Consider the following 24113-nt stretch of genomic DNA (forward strand, 5'->3'; position numbering starts at 1 on the left):
CACTGTAACACTCTGATATATCCCACACCCCTCACTGTAACACTCTGATATATCCCACACCCCTCACTGTAACACTCTGATATATCCCACACCCCACACTGTAACACTCTGATATATCCCACACCCCTCACTGTAACACTCTGATATATCCCACACCCCTCACTGTAACACTCTGATATACCCCACACCCCTCACTGTAACACTCTGATATATCCCACACCACTCACTGTAACACTCTGATATACCCCACACCCCTCACTGTAACACTCTGATATATCCCACACCCCTCACTGTAACACTCTGATATATCCCACACCCCTCACTGTAACACTCTGATATATCTCACACCCCTCACTGTAACACTCTGATATATCCCACACCCCTCACTGCAACACTCTGATATATCCCACACCCCTCACTGTAACACTCTGATATATCCCACACCCCTCACTGTAACACTCTGATATATCCCACACCCCTCACTGTAACACTCTGATATACCCCACACCCCTCACTGTAACACTCTGATATATCCCACACCCCTCACTGTAACACTCTGATATACCCCACACCCCTCACTGTAACACTCTGATATATCCCACACCACTCACAGTAACACTCTGATATATCCCACACCCCTCACTGAAACACTCTGATATATCCCACACCCCTCACTGTAACACTCTGATATACCCCACACCCCTCACTGTAACACTCTGATATATCCCACACCCCTCACTGTAACACTCTGATATATCCCACACCCCTCACTGTAACACTCTGATATATCCCACACCCCTCACTGTAACACTCTGATATATCCCACACCCCTCATTGTAACACTCTGATATATCCCACACCCCTCACTGTAACACTCTGATATACCCCACACCCCTCACTGTAACACTCTGATATACCCCACACCCCTCACTGTAACACTCTGATATACCCCACACCCCTCACTGTAACACTGTGATATATCCCACACCCCTCACTGTAACACTCTGATATATCCCACACCCCTCACTGTAACACTCTGATATACCCCACACCCCTCACTGTAACACTCTGATATATCCCACACCCCTCACTGTAACACTCTGATATACCCCACACCCCTCACTGTAACACTCTGATATATCCCACACACCTCACTGTAACACTCTGATATACCCCACACCCCTCACTGTAACACTCTGATATATCCCACACCCCTCACTGTAACACTCTGATATACCCCACACCCCTCACTGTAACACTCTGATATACACCACACCCCTCACTGTAACACTCTGATATATCCCACACCCCTCACTGTAACACTCTGATATACCCCACACCCCTCACTGTAACACTCTGATATATCCCACACACCTCACTGTAACACTCTGATATAGCCCACACCCCTCACTGTAACACTCTGATATATCCCACACCCCTCACTGTAACACTCTGATATACCCCACACCCCTCACTGTAACACTCTGATATACACCACACCCCTCACTGTAACACTCTGATATACCCCACACCCCTCACTGTAACACTCTGATATACACCACACCCCTCACTGTAACACTCTGATATATCCCACACCCCTCACTGTAACACTCTGATATACCCCACACCCCTCACTGTAACACTCTGATATACCCCACACCCCTCACTGTAACACTCTGATATACACCACACCCCTCACTGTAACACTCTGATATATCCCACACCCCTCACTGTAACACTCTGATATACCCCACACCCCTCACTGTAACACTCTGATATATCCCACACCCCTCACTGTAACACTCTGATATACCCCACACCCCTCACTGTAACACTCTGATATATCCCACACACCTCACTGTAACACTCTGATATATCCCACACCCCTCACTGTAACACTCTGATATACCCCACACCCCTCACTGTAACACTCTGATATATCCCACACCCCTCACTGTAACACTCTGATATATCCCACACCCCTCACTGTAACACACTGATATACCCCACACCCCTCACAGTAACACTCTGATATATCCCACACCCCTCACTGTAACACTCTGATATACTCCACACCCCTCACTGTAACACTCTGATATATCCCACACCCCTCACTGTAACACTCTGATATATCCCACACCCCTCACTGTAACACTCTGATATATCCCACACCCCTCACTGTAACACTCTGATATACCCCACACCCCTCACTGTAACACTCTGATATATCCCACACCCCTCACTGTAACACTCTGATATATCCCACACCCCTCACTGTAACACTCTGATATACACCACACCCCTCACTGTAACACTCTGATATACCCCACACCCCTCACTGTAACACTCTGATATATCCCACACCCCTCACTGTAACACTCTGATATATCCCACACCCCTCACTGTAACACTCTGATATATCCCACACCCCTCACTGTAACACTCTAGAACTCACCGTCTGTGTCTGGACTGTAGATGGTGGATCCACACCCCCTGTGTCCGAACATGCCTGAGGTCTGGGAGTGCCCACACTGCTGGTAGTGCGAGGAAGCACAGGTGATAACTGAAGGTCGCATCTGTGGAGCAATAAGAGGGGAGGACGTGTCATTGCACGGCTTGAGTGGCCCAGAGTTTCCCAGAGGACAATGGGGCAGAGGGGCGGTCATTGGGGTCACGAGGTCACCATTTGACCTCTGTGATCTGGAATTGAACCCACCGTCAGGCTGATTTGAGGGCATTCTGCATCTTTCCGGTGTCTTGGACGGTGAAGTGAGTTTGGTGGACACAGTCCAGTGCCCAGGAAACATGGACAAGAACCAGAATTCAGCATTTACTGGCCACGTCACTCACATGGGTCAGGATGGTTATCTGGGAAATGGAACTTTCCACGCTGTTGCAGCTTGGGAGATGCGGCACATTTTTACAGGCAAGTGTAAAGGGAGCTTTACTCTGTATCTAACCCTGTACCTGCCCTGGGAGTGTTTGATGGGACAGTGTAGAGGGAGCTTTACTCTGTATCTAACCCTGTACCTGCCCTGGGAGTGTTTGATGGGACGGTGTAGAGGGAGCTTTACTCTGTATCTAACCCTGTACCTGCCCTGGGAGTGTTTGATGGGACGGTGTAGAGGGAGCTTTACTCTGTATCTAACCCTGTACCTGCCCTGGGAGTGTTTGATGGGACGGTGTAGAGGGAGCTTTACTCTGTATCTAACCCTGTACCTGCCCTGGGAGTGTTTGATGGGACAGTGTAGAGGGAGCTTTACTCTGTATCTAACCCTGTACCTGCCCTGGGAGTGTTTGATGGGACGGTGTAGAGGGAGCTTTACTCTGTATCTAACCCTGTACCTGCCCTGGGAGTATTTGATGGGACGGTGTAGAGGGAGCTTTACTCTGTATCTAACCCTGTACCTGCCCTGGGAGTGTTTGATGGGGACAGTGTAGAGGGAGCTTTACTCTGTATCTAACCCTGTACCTGCCCTGGGAGTGTTTGATGGGACAGTGTAGAGGGAGCTTTACTATGTATCTAACCCTGTACCTGCCCTGGGAGTGTTTGATGGGACAGTGTAGAGGGAGCTTTACTCTGTATCTAACCCTGTACCTGCCCTGGGAGTGTTTGATGGGACAGTGTAGAGGGAGCTTTACTCTGTATCTCACCCTGTACCTGCCCTGGGAGTGTTTGATGGGACAGTGTAGAGGGAGCTTTACTCTGTATCTAACCCTGTACCTGCCCTGGGAGTGTTTGATGGGACAGTGTAGAGGGAGCTTTACTCTGTATCTAACCCTGTACCTGCCCTGGGAGTGTTTGATGGGGACAGTGTAGAGGGAGCTTTACTCTGTATCTAACCCTGTACCTGCCCTGGGAGTGTTTGATGGGACAGTGTAGAGGGAGCTTTACTCTGTATCTAACCCTGTACCTGCCCTGGGAGTGTTTGATGGGACAGTGTAGAGGGAGCTTTACTCTGTAACTAACCCTGTACCTGCCCTGGGAGTGTTTGATGGGACAGTGTAGAGGGAGCTTTACTCTGTAACTAACCCTGTACCTGCCCTGGGAGTGTTTGATGGGACAGTGTAGAGGGAGCTTTACTCTGTAACTAACCCTGTACCTGCCCTGGGAGTGTTTGATGGGACAGTGTAGAGGGAGCTTTACTCTGTATCTAACCCTGTACCTGCCCTGGGAGTGTTTGATGGGACAGTGTAGAGGGAGCTTTACTCTGTATCTAACCCTGTACCCGCCCTGGGAGTGTTTGATGGGACAGTGTAGAGGGAGCTTTACTCTGTATCTAACCCTGTACCCGCCCTGGGAGTGTTTGATGGGACAGTGTAGAGGGAGCTTTACTCTGTATCTAACCCTGTACCTGCCCTGGGAGTGTTTGATGGGACAGTGTAGAGGGAGCTTTACTCTGTATCTAACCCTGCACCTGCCCTGGGAGTGTTTGATGGGACAGTGCAGAGGGAGCTTTACTCTGTATCTAACCCTGTACCTGCCCTGGGAGTGTTTGACGGGACAGTGTTGAGGGAGCTTTACTCTGTATCTAACCCTGTACCTGCCCTGGGAGTGTTTGACGGGACAGTGTTGAGGGAGCTTTACTCTGTATCTAACCCTGTACCCGCCCTGGGAGTGTTTGATGGGACAGTGTAGAGGGAGCTTTACTCTGTATCTAACCCTGTACCTGCCCTGGGAGTGTTTGATGGGACAGTGTAGAGGGAGCTTTACTCTGTATCTAACCCTGTACCTGCCCTGGGAGTGTTTGATGGGACAGTGTAGAGGGAGCTTTACTCTGTATCTAACCCTGTACCTGCCCTGGGAGTGTTTGATGGGACAGTGTAGAGGGAGCTTTACTCTGTATCTAACCCTGTACCTGCCCTGGGAGTGTTTGATAGGACAGTGTAGAGGGAGCTTTACTCTGTATCTAACCCTGTACCTGCCCTGGGAGTGTTTGACGGGACAGTGTAGAGGGAGCTTTACTCTGTATCTAACCCTGTACCTTCCCTGGGAGTGTTTGACGGGACAGTGTAGAGGGAGCTTTACTCTGTATCTAACCCTGTACCTGCCCTGGGAGTGTTTGACGGGACAGTGTAGAGGGAGCTTTACTCTGTATCTAACCCTGTACCTGCCCTGGGAGTGTTTGATGGGACAGTGTAGAGGGAGCTTTACTCTGTATCTAACCCTGTACCTGCCCTGGGAGTGTTTGATGGGGACAGTGTAGAGGGAGCTTTACTCTGTATCTAACCCTGTACCTGCCCTGGGAGTGTTTGATGGGACAGTGTAGAGGGAGCTTTACTCTGTATCTAACCCTGTACCTGCCCTGGGAGTGTTTGATGGGACAGTGTAGAGGGAGCTTTACTCTGTATCTCACCCTGTACCTGCCCTGGGAGTGTTTGATGGGACAGTGTAGAGGGAGCTTTACTCTGTATCTCACCCTGTACCTGCCCTGGGAGTGTTTGACGGGACAGTGTTGAGGGAGCTTTACTCTGTATCTAACCCTGTACCCGCCCTGGGAGTGTTTGATGGGACAGTGTAGAGGGAGCTTTACTCTGTATCTAACCCTGTACCTGCCCTGGGAGTGTTTGATGGGACAGTGTAGAGGGAGCTTTACTCTGTATCTAACCCTGTACCTGCCCTGGGAGTGTTTGATGGGACAGTGTAGAGGGAGCTTTACTCTGTATCTAACCCTGTACCTGCCCTGGGAGTGTTTGATGGGACAGTGTAGAGGGAGCTTTACTCTGTATCTAACCCTGTACCTGCCCTGGGAGTGTTTGATAGGACAGTGTAGAGGGAGCTTTACTCTGTATCTAACCCTGTACCTGCCCTGGGAGTGTTTGACGGGACAGTGTAGAGGGAGCTTTACTCTGTATCTAACCCTGTACCTTCCCTGGGAGTGTTTGACGGGACAGTGTAGAGGGAGCTTTACTCTGTATCTAACCCTGTACCTGCCCTGGGAGTGTTTGACGGGACAGTGTAGAGGGAGCTTTACTCTGTATCTAACCCTGTACCTGCCCTGGGAGTGTTTGATGGGACAGTGTAGAGGGAGCTTTACTCTGTATCTAACCCTGTACCTGCCCTGGGAGTGTTTGATGGGGACAGTGTAGAGGGAGCTTTACTCTGTATCTAACCCTGTACCTGCCCTGGGAGTGTTTGATGGGACAGTGTAGAGGGAGCTTTACTCTGTAACTAACCCTGTACCTGCCCTGGGAGTGTTTGATGGGACAGTGTAGAGGGAGCTTTACTCTGTATCTAACCCTGTACCTGCCCTGGGAGTGTTTGATGGGGACAGTGTAGAGGGAGCTTTACTCTGTATCTAACCCTGTACCTGCCCTGGGAGTGTTTGATGGGACGGTGTAGAGGGAGCTTTACTCAGTATCTAACCCTGTACCTGCCCTGGGAGTGTTTGATGGGACAGTGTAGAGGGAGCTTTACTCTGTATCTAACCCTGTACGTGCCCTGGGAGTGTTTGATGGGACAGTGTAGAGGGAGCTTTACTCTGTATCTAACCCTGTACCTGCCCTGGGAGTGTTTGATGGGACAGTGTAGAGGGAGCTTTACTCTGTATCTAACCCTGTACCTGCCCTGGGAGTGTTTGATGGGACAGTGTTTTGGGATTGGGAATTTTCAATGGGAGCAATATTTCCTCATTTTCGTTCAAATTTGAGCCTGCGAGTTGGAAATGCAGTCAGATCGGAATTGAGGAAGCAAAGCCTCTGAGCTCGGCCACAAACCCCACACCCTCCCTTCCCAACCCCCTGGAGTCGAAGCCAGCCGTCCCCTTACCTGTTGGAGCATGCTCGGAGGCAGCGAGCTCAACGGGTTCGCGGTCGATTTGCTCAAGCCCGGCCGTTTCTTGATCAGGGCCAGCGGCTGGTCGGAGAGAGGGCTCTGGGCCCGCGCGGGAGGATCGTAACCATGGCCGCGCTGCGACGAGGCGGATGGGCCGAGACCTTTCCCCCGCTCGAGCCCCTTGAGGCCTTCTCCACCGACGGGCTTGTCTCTGTCATTGGGAGGAAGAAAGTAACATTAACAGGCACGCGAGCCTCAAAATGGCAGCTGTCCTTGATGGATCATGTTTAACGCCTTGGATTGGAGGCGGGGGGGGGTTAAAGGTCGCGTGGGCAGAAGGGGCAATCTGGCGGGGAAGATCATCGGCCCTGGGGGAACCTGTCGGATTTATTTCAACGAGAGGACGACAAAGGTTGGCTTGCATCCCCTCCAGATTTCCATCCTTGCCTGCGCCGCCCAGGGCTTCGGAACCAAAACTACACCATTACGCGATTCTCCGGCGCCCTGTCACCCCCTCAGGACATCCCAAAGTGCGTCACAGCCAATGAAGTACCTTTTATTGAAGCGCAGTCACTGTTGTAATGTAGGAAACGCGGCAGACCAATTTGCGCACAGCAAGATCCCACAAACAACAATGAGATACTGACTTGATCATTTGTTTTTTTTTTAGTGATGTTGGTTGAGGAACTCCTCCCCCCTCCCCCGCTCTTCTTCAAATTGTGGCCGTGGGATCTTTTATGTCCACCTGACAGGGCAGACCAGGCCTTGGTTTAATGTCTCACCCAATAGACGGCCCCTCCGACAGTGCAGCACCAGGGAGTGTCAGCCCAGATTGTGTGTCAAAGTTTCTGGTGTGGGGCTCGACCCCACAACCTTCTGCCTCAGAGGCGAGAGTGCTACCAGCGAGCCAAGGCTGACACCTATATGAGGTAATATCGAACCCGTGCTGTACCTGCCCTGGGAGTGTTTGATGGGACAGTGTAGAGGGAGCTTTACTCTGTATCTAACCCTGTACCTGCCCTGGGAGTGTTTGATGGGACAGTGTAGAGGGAGCTTTACTCTGTATCTAACCCTGTACCTGCCCTGGGAGTGTTTGACGGGACAGTGTAGAGGGAGCTTTACTCTGTATCTAACCCTGTACCTGCCCTGGGAGTGTTTGATGGGACAGTGTAGAGGGAGCTTTACTCTGTATCTAACCCTGTACCTGCCCTGGGAGTGTTTGATGGGACGGTGTAGAGGGAGCTTTACTCTGTATCTAACCCTGTACCTGCCCTGGGAGTGTTTGATGGGACAGTGTAGAGGGAGCTTTACTCTGTATCTAACCCTGTACCTGCCCTGGGAGTGTTTGATGGGACAGTGTGGAGGGAGCTTTACTCTGCATCTAACCCTGTACCTGCCCTGGGAGTGTTTGATGGGACAGTGTAGAGGGAGCTTTACTCTGTATCTAACCCTGTACCTGCCCTGGGAGTGTTTGATGGGACAGTGTAGAGGGAGCTTTACTCTGTATCTAACCCGTGCTGTCGCTGCTAACTCCCGCCACTGGTGCCTGTAAGATATCATTGTGTGTTCTTTCACCTCATGCACATTATCTGAAGCAAGCGCCACCTTAGCAACCAGTGTGTTCGGCTAAATAACGCCCTGGTTTCGTGCCCTGCAGGGAGTCGAGGATCATGTGGCTGGTTTGATTCGGTTTATTGCCCGCCTCTTGTATCCTGCTCCTCCTCCAGGGTTGAGACTGCTCCTACTCCGGATGCAGGCTGCACGCCGGTTGCTTCTTGAAGTGGGCCGAGGTGCAGCCCGAGGCTCAGTTGCCTGCAGAGCTGAGGTAATAGGTGGCCATATGCCAGCACTTGGAAGAAGTGGCTTGGTTACCCACGCACGCAGGGAGGGAGCTGGCAGTCTTCACCCACACGCAGGCGATTCTGCTGAGGTTGGAGTCTGCAGTTTTCACACGACAAAACCTGCTTTTTCAGAGCTTCTGAGTGCGTTTTTCTCCTTCAGGCAAGTGGTTGGGCGACGAAAGGCCATATTGAATTGCCCTGTCTCCTGCTGGTCTCTAGGGTTAGAGGCCCTGACTCCTGCTGGTCTCTAGGGAGAGAGGCCCTGTCTCCTGCTGGTCTCTAGGGAGAGAGGCCCTGTCTCCTGCTGGTCTCCTGCTGGTCTCTAGGGATAGAGGCCCTGACTCCTGCTGGTCTCTAGGGATAGAGGCCCTGACTCCTGCTGGTCTCCAGGGATAGAGGCCCTGTCTCCTGCTGGTCTCTAGGGATAGAGGCCCTGACTCCTGCTGGTCTCTAGGGATAGAAGCCCTGACTCCTGCTGGTCTCTAGGGACAGAGGCCCTGTCTCCTGCTGGTCTCCAGGGACAGAGGCCCTGACTCCTGCTGGTCTCTAGGGATAGAGGCCCTGTCTCCTGCTGGTCTCTCGGGATAGAGGCCCTGACTCCTGCTGGTCTCTAGGGATGGAGGCCCTGACTCCTGCTGGTCTCTAGGGATGGAGGCCCTGACTCCTGCTGGTCTCTAGGGATAGAGGCCCTGTCTCCTGCTGGTCTCTAGGGATAGAGGCCTTGACTCCTGCTGGTCTCCAGGAACAGAGGCCCTGACTCCTGCTGGTCTCTAGGGATAGAGGCCCTGTCTCCTGCTGGTCTCTAGGGATAGAGGCCCTGTCTCCTGCTGGTCTCTAGGGAGAGAGGCCCTGACTCCTGCTGGTCTCTAGGGAGAGAGGCCCTGTCTCCTGCTGGTCTCTAGGGTTAGAGGCCCTGACTCCTGCTGGTCTCTAGGGTTAGAGGCCCTGACTCCTGCTGGTCTCTAGGGAGAGAGGCCCTGTCTCCTGCTGGTCTCTAGGGAGAGAGGCCCTGTCTCCTGCTGGTCTCTAGGGTTAGAGGCCCTGACTCCTGCTGGTCTCTAGGGAGAGAGGCCCTGACTCCTGCTGGTCTCTAGGGATAGAGGCCCTGACACCTGCTGGTCTCTAGGGATTGAGGCCCTGACTCCTGCTGGTCTCTAGGGATAGAGGCCCTGTCTCCTGCTGGTCTCTAGGGATAGAGGCCCTGTCTCCTGCTGGTCTCTAGGGAGAGAGGCCCTGACTCCTGCTGGTCTCTAGGGATAGAGGCCCTGACTCCTGCTGGTCTCTAGGGATAGAGGCCCTGACTCCTGCTGGTCTCTAGAGATAGAGGCCCTGACTCCTGCTGGTCTCTAGGGATAGAGGCCCTGACTCCTGCTGGTCTCTAGGGATAGAGGCCCTGACTCCTGCTGGTCTCCAGGGAGAGAGGCCCTGACTCCTGCTGGTCTCTAGGGATAGAGGCCCTGACTCCTGCTGGTCTCTAGGGATAGAGGCCCTGACTCCTGCTGGTCTCTAGGGATAGAGGCCCTGACTCCTGCTGGTCTCTAGGGATAGAGGCCCTGACTCCTGCTGGTCTCTAGGGATAGAGGCCCTGACTCCTGCTGGTCTCTAGGGACAGAGGCCCTGACTCCTGCTGATCTCTAGGGATAGAGGCCCTGACTCCTGCTGGTCTCTAGGGATAGAGGCCCTGACTCCTGCTGGTCTCTAGGGATAGAGGCCCTGACTCCTGCTGGTCTCTAGGGATAGAGGCCCTGACTCCTGCTGGTCTCTAGGGATTGAGGTTCTGACTCCTGCTGGTCTCTAGGGATAGAGGCCCTGACTCCTGCTGGTCTCTAGGGATTGAGGCCCTGACTCCTGCTGGTCTCTAGGGATAGAGGCCCTGACTCCTGCTGGTCTCTAGAGATAGAGGCCCTGACTCCTGCTGGTCTCTAGGGATAGAGGCCCTGACTCCTGCTGGTCTCTAGGGATTGAGGCCCTGACTCCTGCTGGTCTCTAGGGATAGAGGCCCTGACTCCTGCTGGTCTCTAGAGATAGAGGCCCTGACTCCTGCTGGTCTCTAGGGATAGAGGCCCTGACTCCTGCTGGTCTCTAGGGATAGAGGCCCTGACTCCTGCTGGTCTCTAGGGATTGAGGTTCTGACTCCTGCTGGTCTCTAGGGATAGAGGCCCTGACTCCTGCTGGTCTCTAGGGATAGAGGCCCTGACTCCTGCTGGTCTCTAGGGATAGAGGCCCTGACTCCTGCTGGTCTCTAGAGATAGAGGCCCTGACTCCTGCTGGTCTCTAGGGATAGAGGCCCTGACTCCTGCTGGTCTCTAGGGATAGAGGCCCTGACTCCTGCTGGTCTCTAGGGATAGAGGCCCTGACTCCTGCTGGTCTCTAGGGAGAGAGGCCCTGACTCCTGCTGGTCTCTAGGGAGAGAGGCCCTGACTCCTGCTGGTCTCTAGGGATAGAGGCCCTGACTCCTGCTGGTCTCGAGGGATAGAGGCCCTGACTCCTGCTGGTCTCTAGGGATAGAGGCCCTGACTCCTGCTGGTCTCTAGGGAGAGAGGCCCTGTCTCCTGCTGGTCTCGAGGGATTGAGGCCCTGACTCCTGCTGGTCTCTAGGGATAGAGGCCCTGACTCCTGCTGGTCTCTAGGGATAGAGGCCCTGACTCCTGCTGGTCTCTAGGGATAGAGGCCCTGACTCCTGCTGGTCTCTAGGGATAGAGGCCCTGACTCCTGCTGGTTTCTAGGGAGAGAGGCCCTGACTCCTGCTGGTCTCTAGGGAGAGAGGCCCTGACTCCTGCTGGTCTCTAGGGATAGAGGCCCTGACTCCTGCTGGTCTCTAGGGATTGAGGCTCTGACTCCTGCTGGTCTCTAGGGATAGAGGCCCTGACTCCTGCTGGTCTCTAGGGATAGAGGCCCTGACTCCTGCTGGTCTCTAGGGAGAGAGGCCCTGACTCCTGCTGGTCTCTAGGGATAGAGGCCCTGACTCCTGCTGGTCTCTAGGGATAGAGGCCCTGACTCCTGCTGGTCTCTAGGGATAGAGGCCCTGACTCCTGCTGGTCTCTAGGGATAGAGGCCCTGACTCCTGCTGGTCCCTAGGGACAGAGGCCCTGACTCCTGCTGATCTCTAGGGATAGAGGCCCTGACTCCTGCTGGTCTCTAGGGATAGAGGCCCTGACTCCTGCTGGTCTCTAGGGATAGAGGCCCTGACTCCTGCTGGTCTCTAGGGATAGAGGCCCTGACTCCTGCTGGTCTCTAGGGATTGAGGTTCTGACTCCTGCTGGTCTCTAGGGATAGAGGCCCTGACTCCTGCTGGTCTCTAGGGATTGAGGCCCTGACTCCTGCTGGTCTCTAGGGATAGAGGCCCTGACTCCTGCTGGTCTCTAGAGATAGAGGCCCTGACTCCTGCTGGTCTCTAGGGATAGAGGCCCTGACTCCTGCTGGTCTCTAGGGATAGAGGCCCTGACTCCTGCTGGTCTCTAGGGATTGAGGTTCTGACTCCTGCTGGTCTCTAGGGATAGAGGCCCTGACTCCTGCTGGTCTCTAGGGATAGAGGCCCTGACTCCTGCTGGTCTCTAGGGATAGAGGCCCTGACTCCTGCTGGTCTCTAGAGATAGAGGCCCTGACTCCTGCTGGTCTCTAGGGATAGAGGCCCTGACTCCTGCTGGTCTCTAGGGATAGAGGCCCTGACTCCTGCTGGTCTCTAGGGATAGAGGCCCTGACTCCTGCTGGTCTCTAGGGAGAGAGGCCCTGACTCCTGCTGGTCTCTAGGGAGAGAGGCCCTGACTCCTGCTGGTCTCTAGGGATAGAGGCCCTGACTCCTGCTGGTCTCGAGGGATAGAGGCCCTGACTCCTGCTGGTCTCTAGGGATAGAGGCCCTGACTCCTGCTGGTCTCTAGGGAGAGAGGCCCTGTCTCCTGCTGGTCTCGAGGGATTGAGGCCCTGACTCCTGCTGGTCTCTAGGGATAGAGGCCCTGACTCCTGCTGGTCTCTAGGGATAGAGGCCCTGACTCCTGCTGGTCTCTAGGGATAGAGGCCCTGACTCCTGCTGGTCTCTAGGGATAGAGGCCCTGACTCCTGCTGGTCTCCTGCTGGCCTCTAGGGATTGAGGCCCTGACTCCTGCTGGTCTCTAGGGACAGAGGCCCTGACTCCTGCTGGTCTCTAGGGATAGAGGCCCTGACTCCTGCTGGTCTCTAGGGACAGAGGCCCTGACTCCTGCTGGTCTCTAGGGACAGAGGCCCTGACTCCTGCTGGTCTCTAGGGACAGAGGCCCTGACTCCTGCTGGTCTCGAGGGAGAGAGGCCCTGACTCCTGCTGGTCTCCAGGGACAGAGGCCCTGACTCCTGCTGGTCTCTAGGGACAGAGGCCCTGACTCCTGCTGGTCTATAGGAATAGAGGCCCTTACTCCTGCTGGTCTCTAGGGACAGAGGCCCTGACTCCTGCTGGTCTCTAGGGATAGAGGCCCTGACTCCTGCTGGTCTCGAGGGAGAGAGGTCCTGACTCCTGCTGGTCTCTAGGGATAGAGGCCCTGACTCCTGCTGGTCTCGAGGGATAGAGGTCCTGACTCCTGCTGGTCTCTAGGGATAGAGGCCCTGACTCCTGCTGGTCTCTAGGGATAGAGGCCCTGACTCCTGCTGGTCTCGAGGGATAGAGGCCCTGACTCCTGCTGGTCTCTAGGGATAGAGGCCCTGACTCCTGCTGGTCTCGAGGGATAGAGGCCCCGACTCCTGCTGGTCTCTAGGGATAGAGGCCCTGTCTCCTGCTGGTCTCTAGGGATAGAGGCCCTGTCTCCTGCTGGTCTCTAGGGATAGAGGCCCTGTCTCCTGCTGGTCTCGAGGGATAGAGGCCCCGACTCCTGCTGGTCTCTAGGGATAGAGGCCCTGTCTCCTGCTGGTCTCTAGGGATAGAGGCCCTGTCTCCTGCTGGTCTCTAGGGATAGAGGCCCTGACTCCTGCTGGTCTCAAGGGACAGAGGCCCTGACTCCTGCTGGTCTCTAGGGATTGAGGCTCTGACTCCTGCTGGTCTCTAGGGATAGAGGCCCTGACTCCTGCTGGTCTCTAGGGATAGAGGCCCTGACTCCTGCTGGTCTCTAGGGAGAGAGGCCCTGTCTCCTGCTGGTCTCTAGGGATTGAGGCCCTGTCTCCTGCTGGTCTCTAGGGATAGAGGCCCAGACTCCTGCTGGTCTCTAGGGATAGAGGCCCTGACTCCTGCTGGTCTCTAGGGATAGAGGCCCTGACTCCTGCTGGTCTCCTGCTGGTCTCTAGGGATTGAGGCCCTGACTCCTGCTGGTCTCTAGGGACAGAGGCCCTGACTTCTGCTGGTCTCTAGGGACAGAGGCCCTGACTCCTGCTGGTCTCTAGGGATAGAGGCCCTGACTCCTGCTGGTCTCTAGGGACAGAGGCCCTGACTCCTGCTGGTCTCTAGGGATAGAGGTCCTGACTCCTGCTGGTCTCTAGGGATAGAGGCCCTGACTCCTGCTGGTCTCTAGGGATAGAGGCCCTGACTCCTGCTGGTCTCGAGGGATAGAGGCCCCGACTCCTGCTGGTCTCTAGGGATAGAGGCCCTGTCTCCTGCTGGTCTCTAGGGATAGAGGCCCTGTCTCCTGCTGGTCTCTAGGGATAGAGGCCCTGACTCCTGCTGGTCTCGAGGGATAGAGGCCCCGACTCCTGCTGGTCTCTAGGGATAGAGGCCCTGTCTCCTGCTGGTCTCTAGGGATAGAGGCCCTGTCTCCTGCTGGTCTCTAGGGATAGAGGCCCTGACTCCTGCTGGTCTCTAGGGACAGAGGCCCTGTCTCCTGCTGGTCTCTAGGAATAGAGGCCCTGACTCCTGCTGGTCTCTAGGGATAGAGGCCCTGACTCCTGCTGGTCTCTAGGGAGAGAGGCTCTGACTCCTGCTGGTCTCTAGGGATAGAGGCCCTGACTCCTGCTGGTCTCTAGGGATAGAGGCCCTGTCTCCTGCTGGTCTCTAGGAATAGAGGCCCTGACTCCTGCTGGTCTCTAGGGATAGAGGCCCTGACTCCTGCTGGTCTCTAGGGATAGAGGCACTGACTCCTGCTGGTCTCTAGGGATAGAGGCCCTGACTCCTGCTGGTCTCGAGGGATAGAGGCCCTGACTCCTGCTGGTCTCTAGGGATAGAGGCCCTGACTCCTGCTGGTCTCGAGGGATAGAGGCCCCGACTCCTGCTGGTCTCTAGGGATAGAGGCCCTGTCTCCTGCTGGTCTCTAGGGATAGAGGCCCTGTCTCCTGCTGGTCTCGAGGGATAGAGGCCCCGACTCCTGCTGGTCTCTAGGGATAGAGGCCCTGTCTCCTGCTGGTCTCTAGGGATGGAGGCCCTGTCTCCTGCTGGTCTCTAGGGATAGAGGCCCTGACTCCTGCTGGTCTCTAGGGACAGAGGCCCTGACTCCTGCTGGTCTATAGGAATAGAGGCCCTGACTTCTGCTGGTCTCTAGGGATAGAGGCCCTGACTCCTGCTGGTCTCTAGGGAGAGAGGCTCTGACTCCTGCTGGTCTCTAGGGATAGAGGCCCTGACTCCTGCTGGTCTCTAGGGATAGAGGCCCTGTCTCCTGCTGGTCTCTAGGGATCGAGGCCCTGACTCCTGCTTGTCTCTAGGGATAGAGGCCCTGACTCCTGCTGGTCTCTAGGGATAGAGGCCCTGACTCCTGCTGGTCTCTAGGGATAGAGGCCCTGACTCCTGCTGGTCTCTCGGGAGAGAGGCCCTGCCTCCTGCTGGTCTCTAGGGAAAGAGGCCCTGACTCCTGCTGGTCTCTAGGGATAGAGGCCCTGACTCCTGCTGGTCTCTAGGGATTGAGGCCCTGACTCCTGCTGGTCTCTAGGGATAGAGGCCCTGACTCCTGCTGGTCTCTAGGGATTGAGGCCCTGACTCCTGCTGGTCTCCAGGGATAGAGAGCCTGACTCCTGCTGGTTTCTAGGGATAGAGGCTCTGACTCCTGCTGGTCTCTAGGATTAGCGGCCCAGACTCCTGCTGGTCTCTAGGGATAGAGGCCCTGACTCCTGCTGGTCTCTAGGGATAGAAGCCCTGACTCCTGCTCGTCTCTAGGGATAGAGGCCCTGACTCCTGCTGGTCTCTAGGGATAGAGGCTCTGACTCCTGCTAGTCTCTAGGGATAGAAGCCCTGACTCCTGCTGGTCTCTAGGGATAGAGGCTCTGACTCCTGCTGGTCTCTAGGATTAGCGGCCCAGACTCCTGCTGGTCTCTAGGGATAGAGGCCCTGACTCCTGCTGGTCTCTAGGGATAGAAGCCCTGACTCCTACTGGTTTCTAGGGATAGAGGCCCTGTCTCCTGCTGGTCTCTAGGGATAGAGGCCCTGACTCCTGCTGGTCTCTAGGGATAGAGGCCCTGACTCCTGCTGGTCTCTAGGGAGAGAGGCCCTGACTCCTGCTGGTCTCTAGGGATAGAGGCTCTGACTCCTGCTGGTCTCTCGGATTAGCGGCCCAGACTCCTGCTGGTCTCTAGGGATAGAGGCCGTGGCTCCTGCTGGTTTCTAGGGATAGAGGCTCTGACTCCTGCTGGTCTCTAGGGATAGAGGCCCTGACTCCTGCTGGTCTCTAGGGATAGAGGCCCTGACTCCTGCAGGTCTCTAGGGATAGAGGCCCTGACTCCTGCTGGTCTCTCGGGATAGAGGCCCTGACTCCTGCTGGTCTCTAGGGATAGAGGCCCTGACTCCTGCTGGTCTCGAGGGATAGAGGCCCTGACTCCTGCTGGTCTCTAGGGATAGAGGCCCTGACTCCTGCTGGTCTCTAGTGATAGAAACCCTGACTCCTGCTGGTCTCTAGGGACAGAGGCCCTGACTCCTGCTGGTCTCTAGGGATAGAGGCCCTGACTCCTGCTGGTCTCTAGGGAAAGAGGCCCTGACTCCTGCTGGTCTCTAGGGATAGAGGCCCTGACTCCTGCTGGTCTCTAGCGAGAGAGGCCCTGACTCCTGCTGGTCTCTCGCGATAGAGGCCCTGACTCCTGCTGGTCTCTAGGGACAGAGGCCCTGTCTCCTGCTGGTCTCTAGGGATAGAGGCCCTGACTCCTGCTGGTCTCTAGGGATTCCTAGATTCAAAACTCTGACTCCTGCTGCTCTCACGGCCCCACATCCCTGATTCCTGCTGGTGTCTTGGGGAGCGAATCCCTGATTCCTGCTGGTCTCAAGGACCTGAAGCCCCGACATCTGTCAGTCTCCAGGATCCAAATCCCTGACTCCTGCTGGTCTCTTGGCCTGCATCGAGCTGGCTGGAAAGTAAATCTACCAGGTGTTTCACGCCAGGTCACAGTAACATTCTCTGCTGAGCCAAGATCCCAGAATCGGTGAAAAACCAATTACAGTCATCGAATCGTATAACACTGAAGGAGGCCGTTCGGCCCATCGTGCCTGTGCTGGCTCTTTGAAAGAGCTATCCAATTAGTCCCACACTCCCCTGCTCTTTCCCCGTAGCCCTGCAAATTTTTCCTTTTCAAGTATTTCTCCGATTCCCCTTTTGAAAGTTATTATTGAATCTGCTTCCACCGCCGTTTCAGGCAGTGAATTCCAGATCGGAACAACTCGCTGCGTAAAAAAACGTTTCCTCATCTCCCCCTCTGGCTCTTTTATCTTAAATCTGTGCCCTCTGGTCACCGACCCTCCTGCCCACTGGAATCAGTTTCTCCTTATTCACTCCATCAAAATCACGAAGGGTTTTGAAAGCCTCTATTCCTGGGATGGCAGGACTGACGTATGAGGAGAGATTGGGTCGACTCGGCCTGTATTCACTCGAGTTTAGAAGGATGAGAGGTGATCTCATCGAAACATATAAAATTCTAACAGGACGAGACAGACTAGATGCAGGGAGGATGTTCCCGATGGCTGGGGAGTCCAGAGCCAGGGGGTCACAGTCTCAGGACACGGGGTCTGCCATTTAGAACCGAGATGAGGAGAAATCTCTTCACTCAGAGGGTGGTGAACCTGTGGAATTCTCTACCACAGAAGGCAGTGGAGGCCGAGTCATTCGATGTATTCAAGAAGGAGACAGATAGATTTCTTAATGCTAAAGGGATCAAGGGATATGGGGAGAAAGCAGGATCAGGGTACTGAGTTAGACGATCAGCCATGATCATTTTGAATGGCGGAGCAGGCCCGAGGGGCCGAATGGCCTTCTCCTGCTCTTATATTCTATGTTTCTATCAAATCTCCACTTAACCTTCTCTGCTCTAAGGAGAACAATCCCAGCTCCTCCAGTCTCTCCACATAACTGAAGTCCCTCATCCCTGGGACCATTCTGGTCAATCTCCTCTTATCCTTCTCTGCTCCAAGGAGAACAATCCCAGCTCCTCCAGTCTCTCCGCATAACTGAAGTCCCTCACCCTGTTAAATTTTATTCTACGCAAACTAAGCCCGACTAGGCCCGACTAGGCCTGGCTCGGCCCAGGGAAACTCTTACAGCTAACCGGGAGTGGGGATAATCAAGGTCGTGCTGCGGTTGAAACAAATGAATTCGAAAGGCACCGCACGGTCGCAATATTTGGAAAAAAATCTCTGGGTTAAACCAGACCTGACCGGATTGTTCCCCCGGGGGAGTCTCTCAGAACGGACGATCGATCGATCTCCCTTGACGACGGTGGCTTGGGGAAGACGAAGACCTCAGGCCCCCAGCTTGCGCCATCAAACCCGGAGGCGGAGGCTCTGCTGGGCTAAAGGTGGAGGCTTCCAGCGCGGGTCGATGGGGTGGGCTGATGTTTTCAAGTTAACCCGCGACTGCAGGGTGAGGTCAACGCGGGCGCGAACTGGCACATTCAGGGCTCAGGTCAAAGGAGATGCCGTCTACACGCACGTTCGATATCGAGGTCGGGCTCCAGGTCGGGGAGTGGAGGGGGAAACACTCTGAGGTTGTTCAACAGGGAGTTAGATTCCCCCCTCCCCCCCAAGGAAGGATGAACCGAATGGTCCCCATGAGCCTCCCTCTCTTGGACTTGGCTTTGTGGCTCCCAATGATACAATAATCAGACATGGACTCTGGGTGGAATGGGACTGATGGGCCCAATGATACAATAATCAGACATGGACTCTGGGTGGAATGGGACTGATGGGCCCAATGATACAATAATCAGACATGGACTCTGGATGGAATGGGACTGATGGGCCCAATGATACAATAATCAGACATGGACTTTGAGTGGAATGGGACTGATGGGCCCAATGATACAATAATCAGACATGGACTCTGGGTGGAATGGGACTGATGGGCCCAATGATACAATAATCAGACATGGACTCTGGATGGAATGGGACTGATGGGCCCAATGATACAATAATCAGACATGGACTCTGGGTGGAATGGGACTGATGGGCCAATGATACAATAATCAGACATGGACTCTGGGTGGAATGGGACTGATGGGCCCAATGATACAATAATCAGACATGGACTCTGGGTGGAATGGGACTGATGGGCCCAATGATACAATAATCAGACATGGACTCTGGGTGGAATGGGACTGATGGGCCCAATGATACAATAATCAGACATGGACTCTGGGTGGAATGGGACTGATGGGCCCAATGATACAATAATCAGACATGGACTCTGGGTGGAATGGGACTGATGGGCCAATGATACAATAATCAGACATGGACTCTGGGTGGAATGGGACTGATGGGCCAATGATACAATAATCAGACATGGACTCTGGATGGAATGGGACTGATGGGCCAATGATACAATAATCAGACATGGACTCTGGATGGAATGGGACTGATGGGCCCAATGATACAATAATCAGACATGGACTCTGGGTGGAATGGGACTGATGGACCAATGATACAATAATCAGACATGGACTTTGAGTGGAATGGGACTGATGGGCCCAATGATACAATAATCAGACATGGACTCTGGATGGAATGGGACTGATGGGCCAATGATACAATAATCAGACATGGACTCTGGGTGGAATGGGACTGATGGGCCAATGATACAATAATCAGACATGGACTCTGGGTGGAATGGGACTGATGGGCCAATGATACAATAATCAGACATGGACTCTGGGTGGAATGGGACTGATGGGCCCAATGATACAATAATCAGACATGGACTCTGGGTGGAATGGGATTGATGGGCCAATGATACAATAATCAGACATGGACTCTGGGTGGAATGGGATTGATGGGCCCAATGATACAATAATCAGACATGGACTCTGGGTGGAATGGGACTGATGGGCCAATGATACAATAATCAGACATGGACTGTGGGTGGAATGGGACTGATGGGCCCAATGATACAATAATCAGACATGGACTCTGGGTGGAATGGGACTGATGGGCCAATGATACAATAATCAGACATGGACTCTGGGTGGAATGGGACTGATGGGCCCAATGATACAATAATCAGACATGGACTCTGGGGGGAATGGGACTGATGGGCCCAATGATACAATCATCAGACATGGACTCTGGATGGAATGGGACTGATGGGCCCAATGATACAATAATCAGACATGGACTCTGGGTGGAATGGGACTGATGGGCCCAATGATACAATAATCAGACATGGACTCTGGGTGGAATGGGACTGATGGGCCCAATGATACAATAATCAGACATGGACTCTGGGGGGAATGGGACTGATGGGCCCAATGATACAATCATCAGACATGGACTCTGGATGGAATGGGACTGATGGGCCCAATGATACAATAATCAGACATGGACTCTGGGTGGAATGGGACTGATGGACCAATGATACAATAATCAGACATGGACTGTGGGTGGAATGGGACTGATGGGCCCAATGATACAATAATCAGACATGGACTCTGGGTGGAATGGGACTGATGGGCCCAATGATACAATAATCAGACATGGACTCTGGGTGGAATGGGACTGATGGGCCAATGATACAATAATCAGACATGGACTCTGGGTGGAATGGGACTGATGGGCCCAATGATACAATAATCAGACATGGACTCTGGGTGGAATGGGACTGATGGGCCCAATGATACAATAATCAGACATGGACTCTGGGTGGAATGGGACTGATGGGCCAATGATACAATAATCAGACATGGACTCTGGGTGGAATGGGACTGATGGGCCAATGATACAATAATCAGACATGGACTCTGGATGGAATGGGACTGATGGGCCCAATGATACAATAATCAGACATGGACTCTGGATGGAATGGGACTGATGGGCCAATGATACAATAATCAGACATGGACTGTGGGTGGAATGGGACTGATGGGCCAATGATACAATAATCAGACATGGATTCTGGATGGAATGGGACTGATGGGCCAATGATACAATAATCAGACATGGACTGTGGGTGGAATGGGACTGATGGGCCAATGATACAATAATCAGACATGGACTCTGGATGGAATGGGACTGATGGGCCAATGATACAATAATCAGACATGGACTGTGGGTGGAATGGGACTGATGGGCCAATGATACAATAATCAGACATGGACTCTGGGTGGAATGGGACTGATGGGCTCAATGGTCCTTCTCTCATTCTGGACTCTTCCTGGTCAGGGTAGCAGGTAGCACTTTGATGAGACAGAGAGGGTGAAGGACTGGATGGAGGAGCTACATTGTGGCTTTCTCTTGCCAGAGATGGAAACGTAGCCGTTCTCCAATCACCGAGATAGCAGCAGTCAAATTATTTTGTCAAGGTCGCTCGGAGCTGCGGGAGGAGGAGGAGGGGGTGGGGTATCTCTTCAACCTTCTGCCTCGCCCCTCCCGACGTCTGTAACCTCCCCCAGCCCTGCCGCCCTCCGAGAAATCTGCCTTCCTCCAACTCTGGCCTCTTGTCCACCCCACACGCCCTTCACCCCGCCATTGGCGGCCGTGGAAACGCTCCTTAAAACCTACCTCTTTGACCAAGCTTTCGCTCACTTGTCCTAATATCGCCTCCTTTGGCTCGGTGTGAATTTTTTTTTTGCTGGAGGTGCTTTGCGGCGTTTTAGGAGATCAAATGCACCGTGTCGGTGTGTGGTGTTGCTGTGGCCCTATCTGGTACTTACATCATCACCAAGGCCAAGGGCCGCCCAGCTTTGGGATGCAGTTCCTCCACCGATTGTCTAATACCGCCGTGCTCCGCCGGATACTTGCGTTTGATTGGGCAGTTGGGCGACGGTCCAGTCCTGTGATTGGTTCCCGGCTGCTGGCGGTCTTCCGATTTCAAGCTCGGGTGCCCTAGAGAGTGGACGAACCACAACCGGCCGTCATTTCCTTCCGAGCGAGCGGATCTCACGTCCCTTTTCCCTTCTCCTCCACCTCGCTCGGACACAAGCACACCAGCCAGCTCGGAGGGTCGAGGGGCAAACTACCTTTCGACAGGTCGCTCGCAGGAGGGCTGCCGCGTGTCAGAACTGGTCAAGAGGCACGGATGAGGATTACCAGCTCTCGACTGCACCTCAGAGCACCGTACTGACAGTGGGAACGAGGCTGATGGGACAGTGTAGAGGGAGCTTTACTCTGTATCTCACCCTGTACCTGCCCTGGGAGTGTTTGATGGGACAGTGTAGAGGGAGCTTTACTCTGTATCTCACCCTGTACCTGCCCTGGGAGTGTTTGATGGGACAGTGTAGAGGGAGCTTTACTCTGTATCTAACCCTGTACCTGCCCTGGGAGTGTTTGATGGGACAGTGTAGAGGGAGCTTTACTCTGTATCTAACCCTGTACCTGCCCTGGGAGTGTTCGATGGGGACAGTGTAGAGGGAGCTTTACTCTGTATCTAACCCTGTACCTGCCCTGGGAGTGTTTGATGGGACAGTGTAGAGGGAGCTTTACTCTGTATCTAACCCTGTACCTGCCCTGGGAGTGTTTGATGGGACAGTGTCGAGGGAGCTTTTCTCTATATCTACCTGCCCTGGGACTTCGCCATGCTCATTATCTCACACCCACCCACTGACACACTAACTCATTTATTGATTCGCTCTCTCTGACATGGAATAGCATCCCAAGGTGCTTCACAGGGTCGTAATCAGGTGTGAAAGGAGGCCAAGCTAAAGAAGGAGATATTGGAACAGGTGACCAAAAGCTCGGTCAAAGAGGTCGGTTCGAAGGAGAGGAGCGTCTTAAAGGAGGAGGGAGAGGCGGAGAGGTTTAGGGAGAGAATTCCAGAGCTTAGGGCCTAGCGACTAATGGCACGGCCGCCAATGGTGGGACGAAGGGAGTGGGAGATGAACAAGAGGCCAGAGTCGGAGGAACGATGAGTTTGCGGGGGGGGGGCGCGGTTGTCGGGGCTGGAGGCGGTTCCAGAGATAGAGAGGGGGGGTGGGGGCGGTGGTGAGAGCATGGAACGAGGACGAGAAATTCAAAATCGAGGCGTTGCCGGACAGGGAGCCAATGTAGCTCGTGGGGCACAGGGCGAGCGGGACTCGGTGCGAGCTCGGATACGGAGGCGGGGGCGGGCAGATGGGCTGAGGCATGGGGGCGGAGAGGGACGATATTCCGGAGGTGGGAGTCGGTGGTCTTTGTGATGGAGCGGTAATGGGGTCAGAAGCACAGCTTGGGGTTGAGTTGGACGTGCCTATCCTCGCTCCCTCACATCCAACTCGCACTCAACCCCAGCACACATGCTCACCGACTGACACACTCGCACTCGAGCCCCTCGCACACTCACGCTCCCCCCGTCCCCGCCCAGCAACCCCACCCCCCCGCCCTCCCGAAAGTCGCCGTACCTTCCAAGATGTAGACTCTGAATCCGTTCATCTCTTTGATGTACTGATAATTCATGACTACCATCCCGAGGTTGCGACACGCCAAGTAGGGGGAGGAGGGCGGGCGAGAGGGCTTGAGGAGGGGCGGCCGGGCGCGGAGGCTGGAGCCTCCCGAGGCTGGTCCTCCTGAGACCCGGTCACCGCGCTCCGAGACGACTCAAAGCAGAACCGCTCCCACCCGGAGCAATCGGCCGACGGACGCCGCGGTGGCGGACGGCGAAATCAGAAGCCGCCACCACCCCCCCCGCTCTACCCGCCCCACGATCCGGGCCGATTCAGTTAACGCCGCCTCTTGAAACCTATACACGGACGCGTCCTTCAGACGCAGCGGCGGCCGAGGCCACCCCTCGGAGCCGGGCTGGGCTGCGAGACGGCTCGTCTCCTCCGCTTGTCCCGCGAGAGGCTCCTCTCCTGCTCCGAAGGCGTGCAGTTTGAAGCAGGCAAGGCGGGAGTCAGCAGGGAGCTGCTCTCGGACACCGCAGCTCCTCCTCCTCCTTCCCTCCCCACCCCCCTGTCAGCTCAGTTAACCCCGCCACTACTGGATCGCTTTAACCGTCCGGCTTCTGCACCTGACGCTGACTGTTGCATCGGATTTTACAGCCCCGAGACAGGCCGTTCGGCCCGTCTGGTCCGTCCCGGTGTTTATGCTCCACACGCGCACAGCAAGACCCCACAAACAGCAATGTGATGACGACCAGATGATCTGGTTTAGCGATGTCGGTCGAGGGATAAATATCGGCCCCAGGACACTTGGAAGAAATCCCCCCTCCCTCTGCTCTTCTTCCAGTCGTGGCCGT

The 24113-nt window shown here is 54.6% G+C and overlaps 1 protein-coding gene across 1 annotated transcript in view; it reads right to left on the minus strand.

Moving 5' to 3' along the window:
• LOC137320192 (transcription cofactor vestigial-like protein 4) overlaps nt 1-23748 on the minus strand; it is a 59424-nt gene extending 35676 nt beyond the window's left edge. The window contains exons 1-4 of the mRNA XM_067981910.1: nt 23278-23748; nt 21616-21787; nt 6770-6986; nt 2456-2576 (exon numbers count right to left, since the gene is read on the minus strand). Of these exons, the coding sequence (XP_067838011.1) occupies nt 2456-2576; nt 6770-6986; nt 21616-21787; nt 23278-23341 (574 nt within the window). The 5' untranslated portion in view covers nt 23342-23748. The remainder of the gene's footprint in view (nt 1-2455; nt 2577-6769; nt 6987-21615; nt 21788-23277) is intronic.
• Between the last annotated feature and the right edge of the window lie 365 nt (nt 23749-24113).

This window comes from Heptranchias perlo, unplaced genomic scaffold, assembly GCF_035084215.1.
Source record: "Heptranchias perlo isolate sHepPer1 unplaced genomic scaffold, sHepPer1.hap1 HAP1_SCAFFOLD_998, whole genome shotgun sequence".
In the NCBI taxonomy this organism is placed as follows: Eukaryota; Metazoa; Chordata; class Chondrichthyes; order Hexanchiformes; family Hexanchidae; genus Heptranchias; species Heptranchias perlo.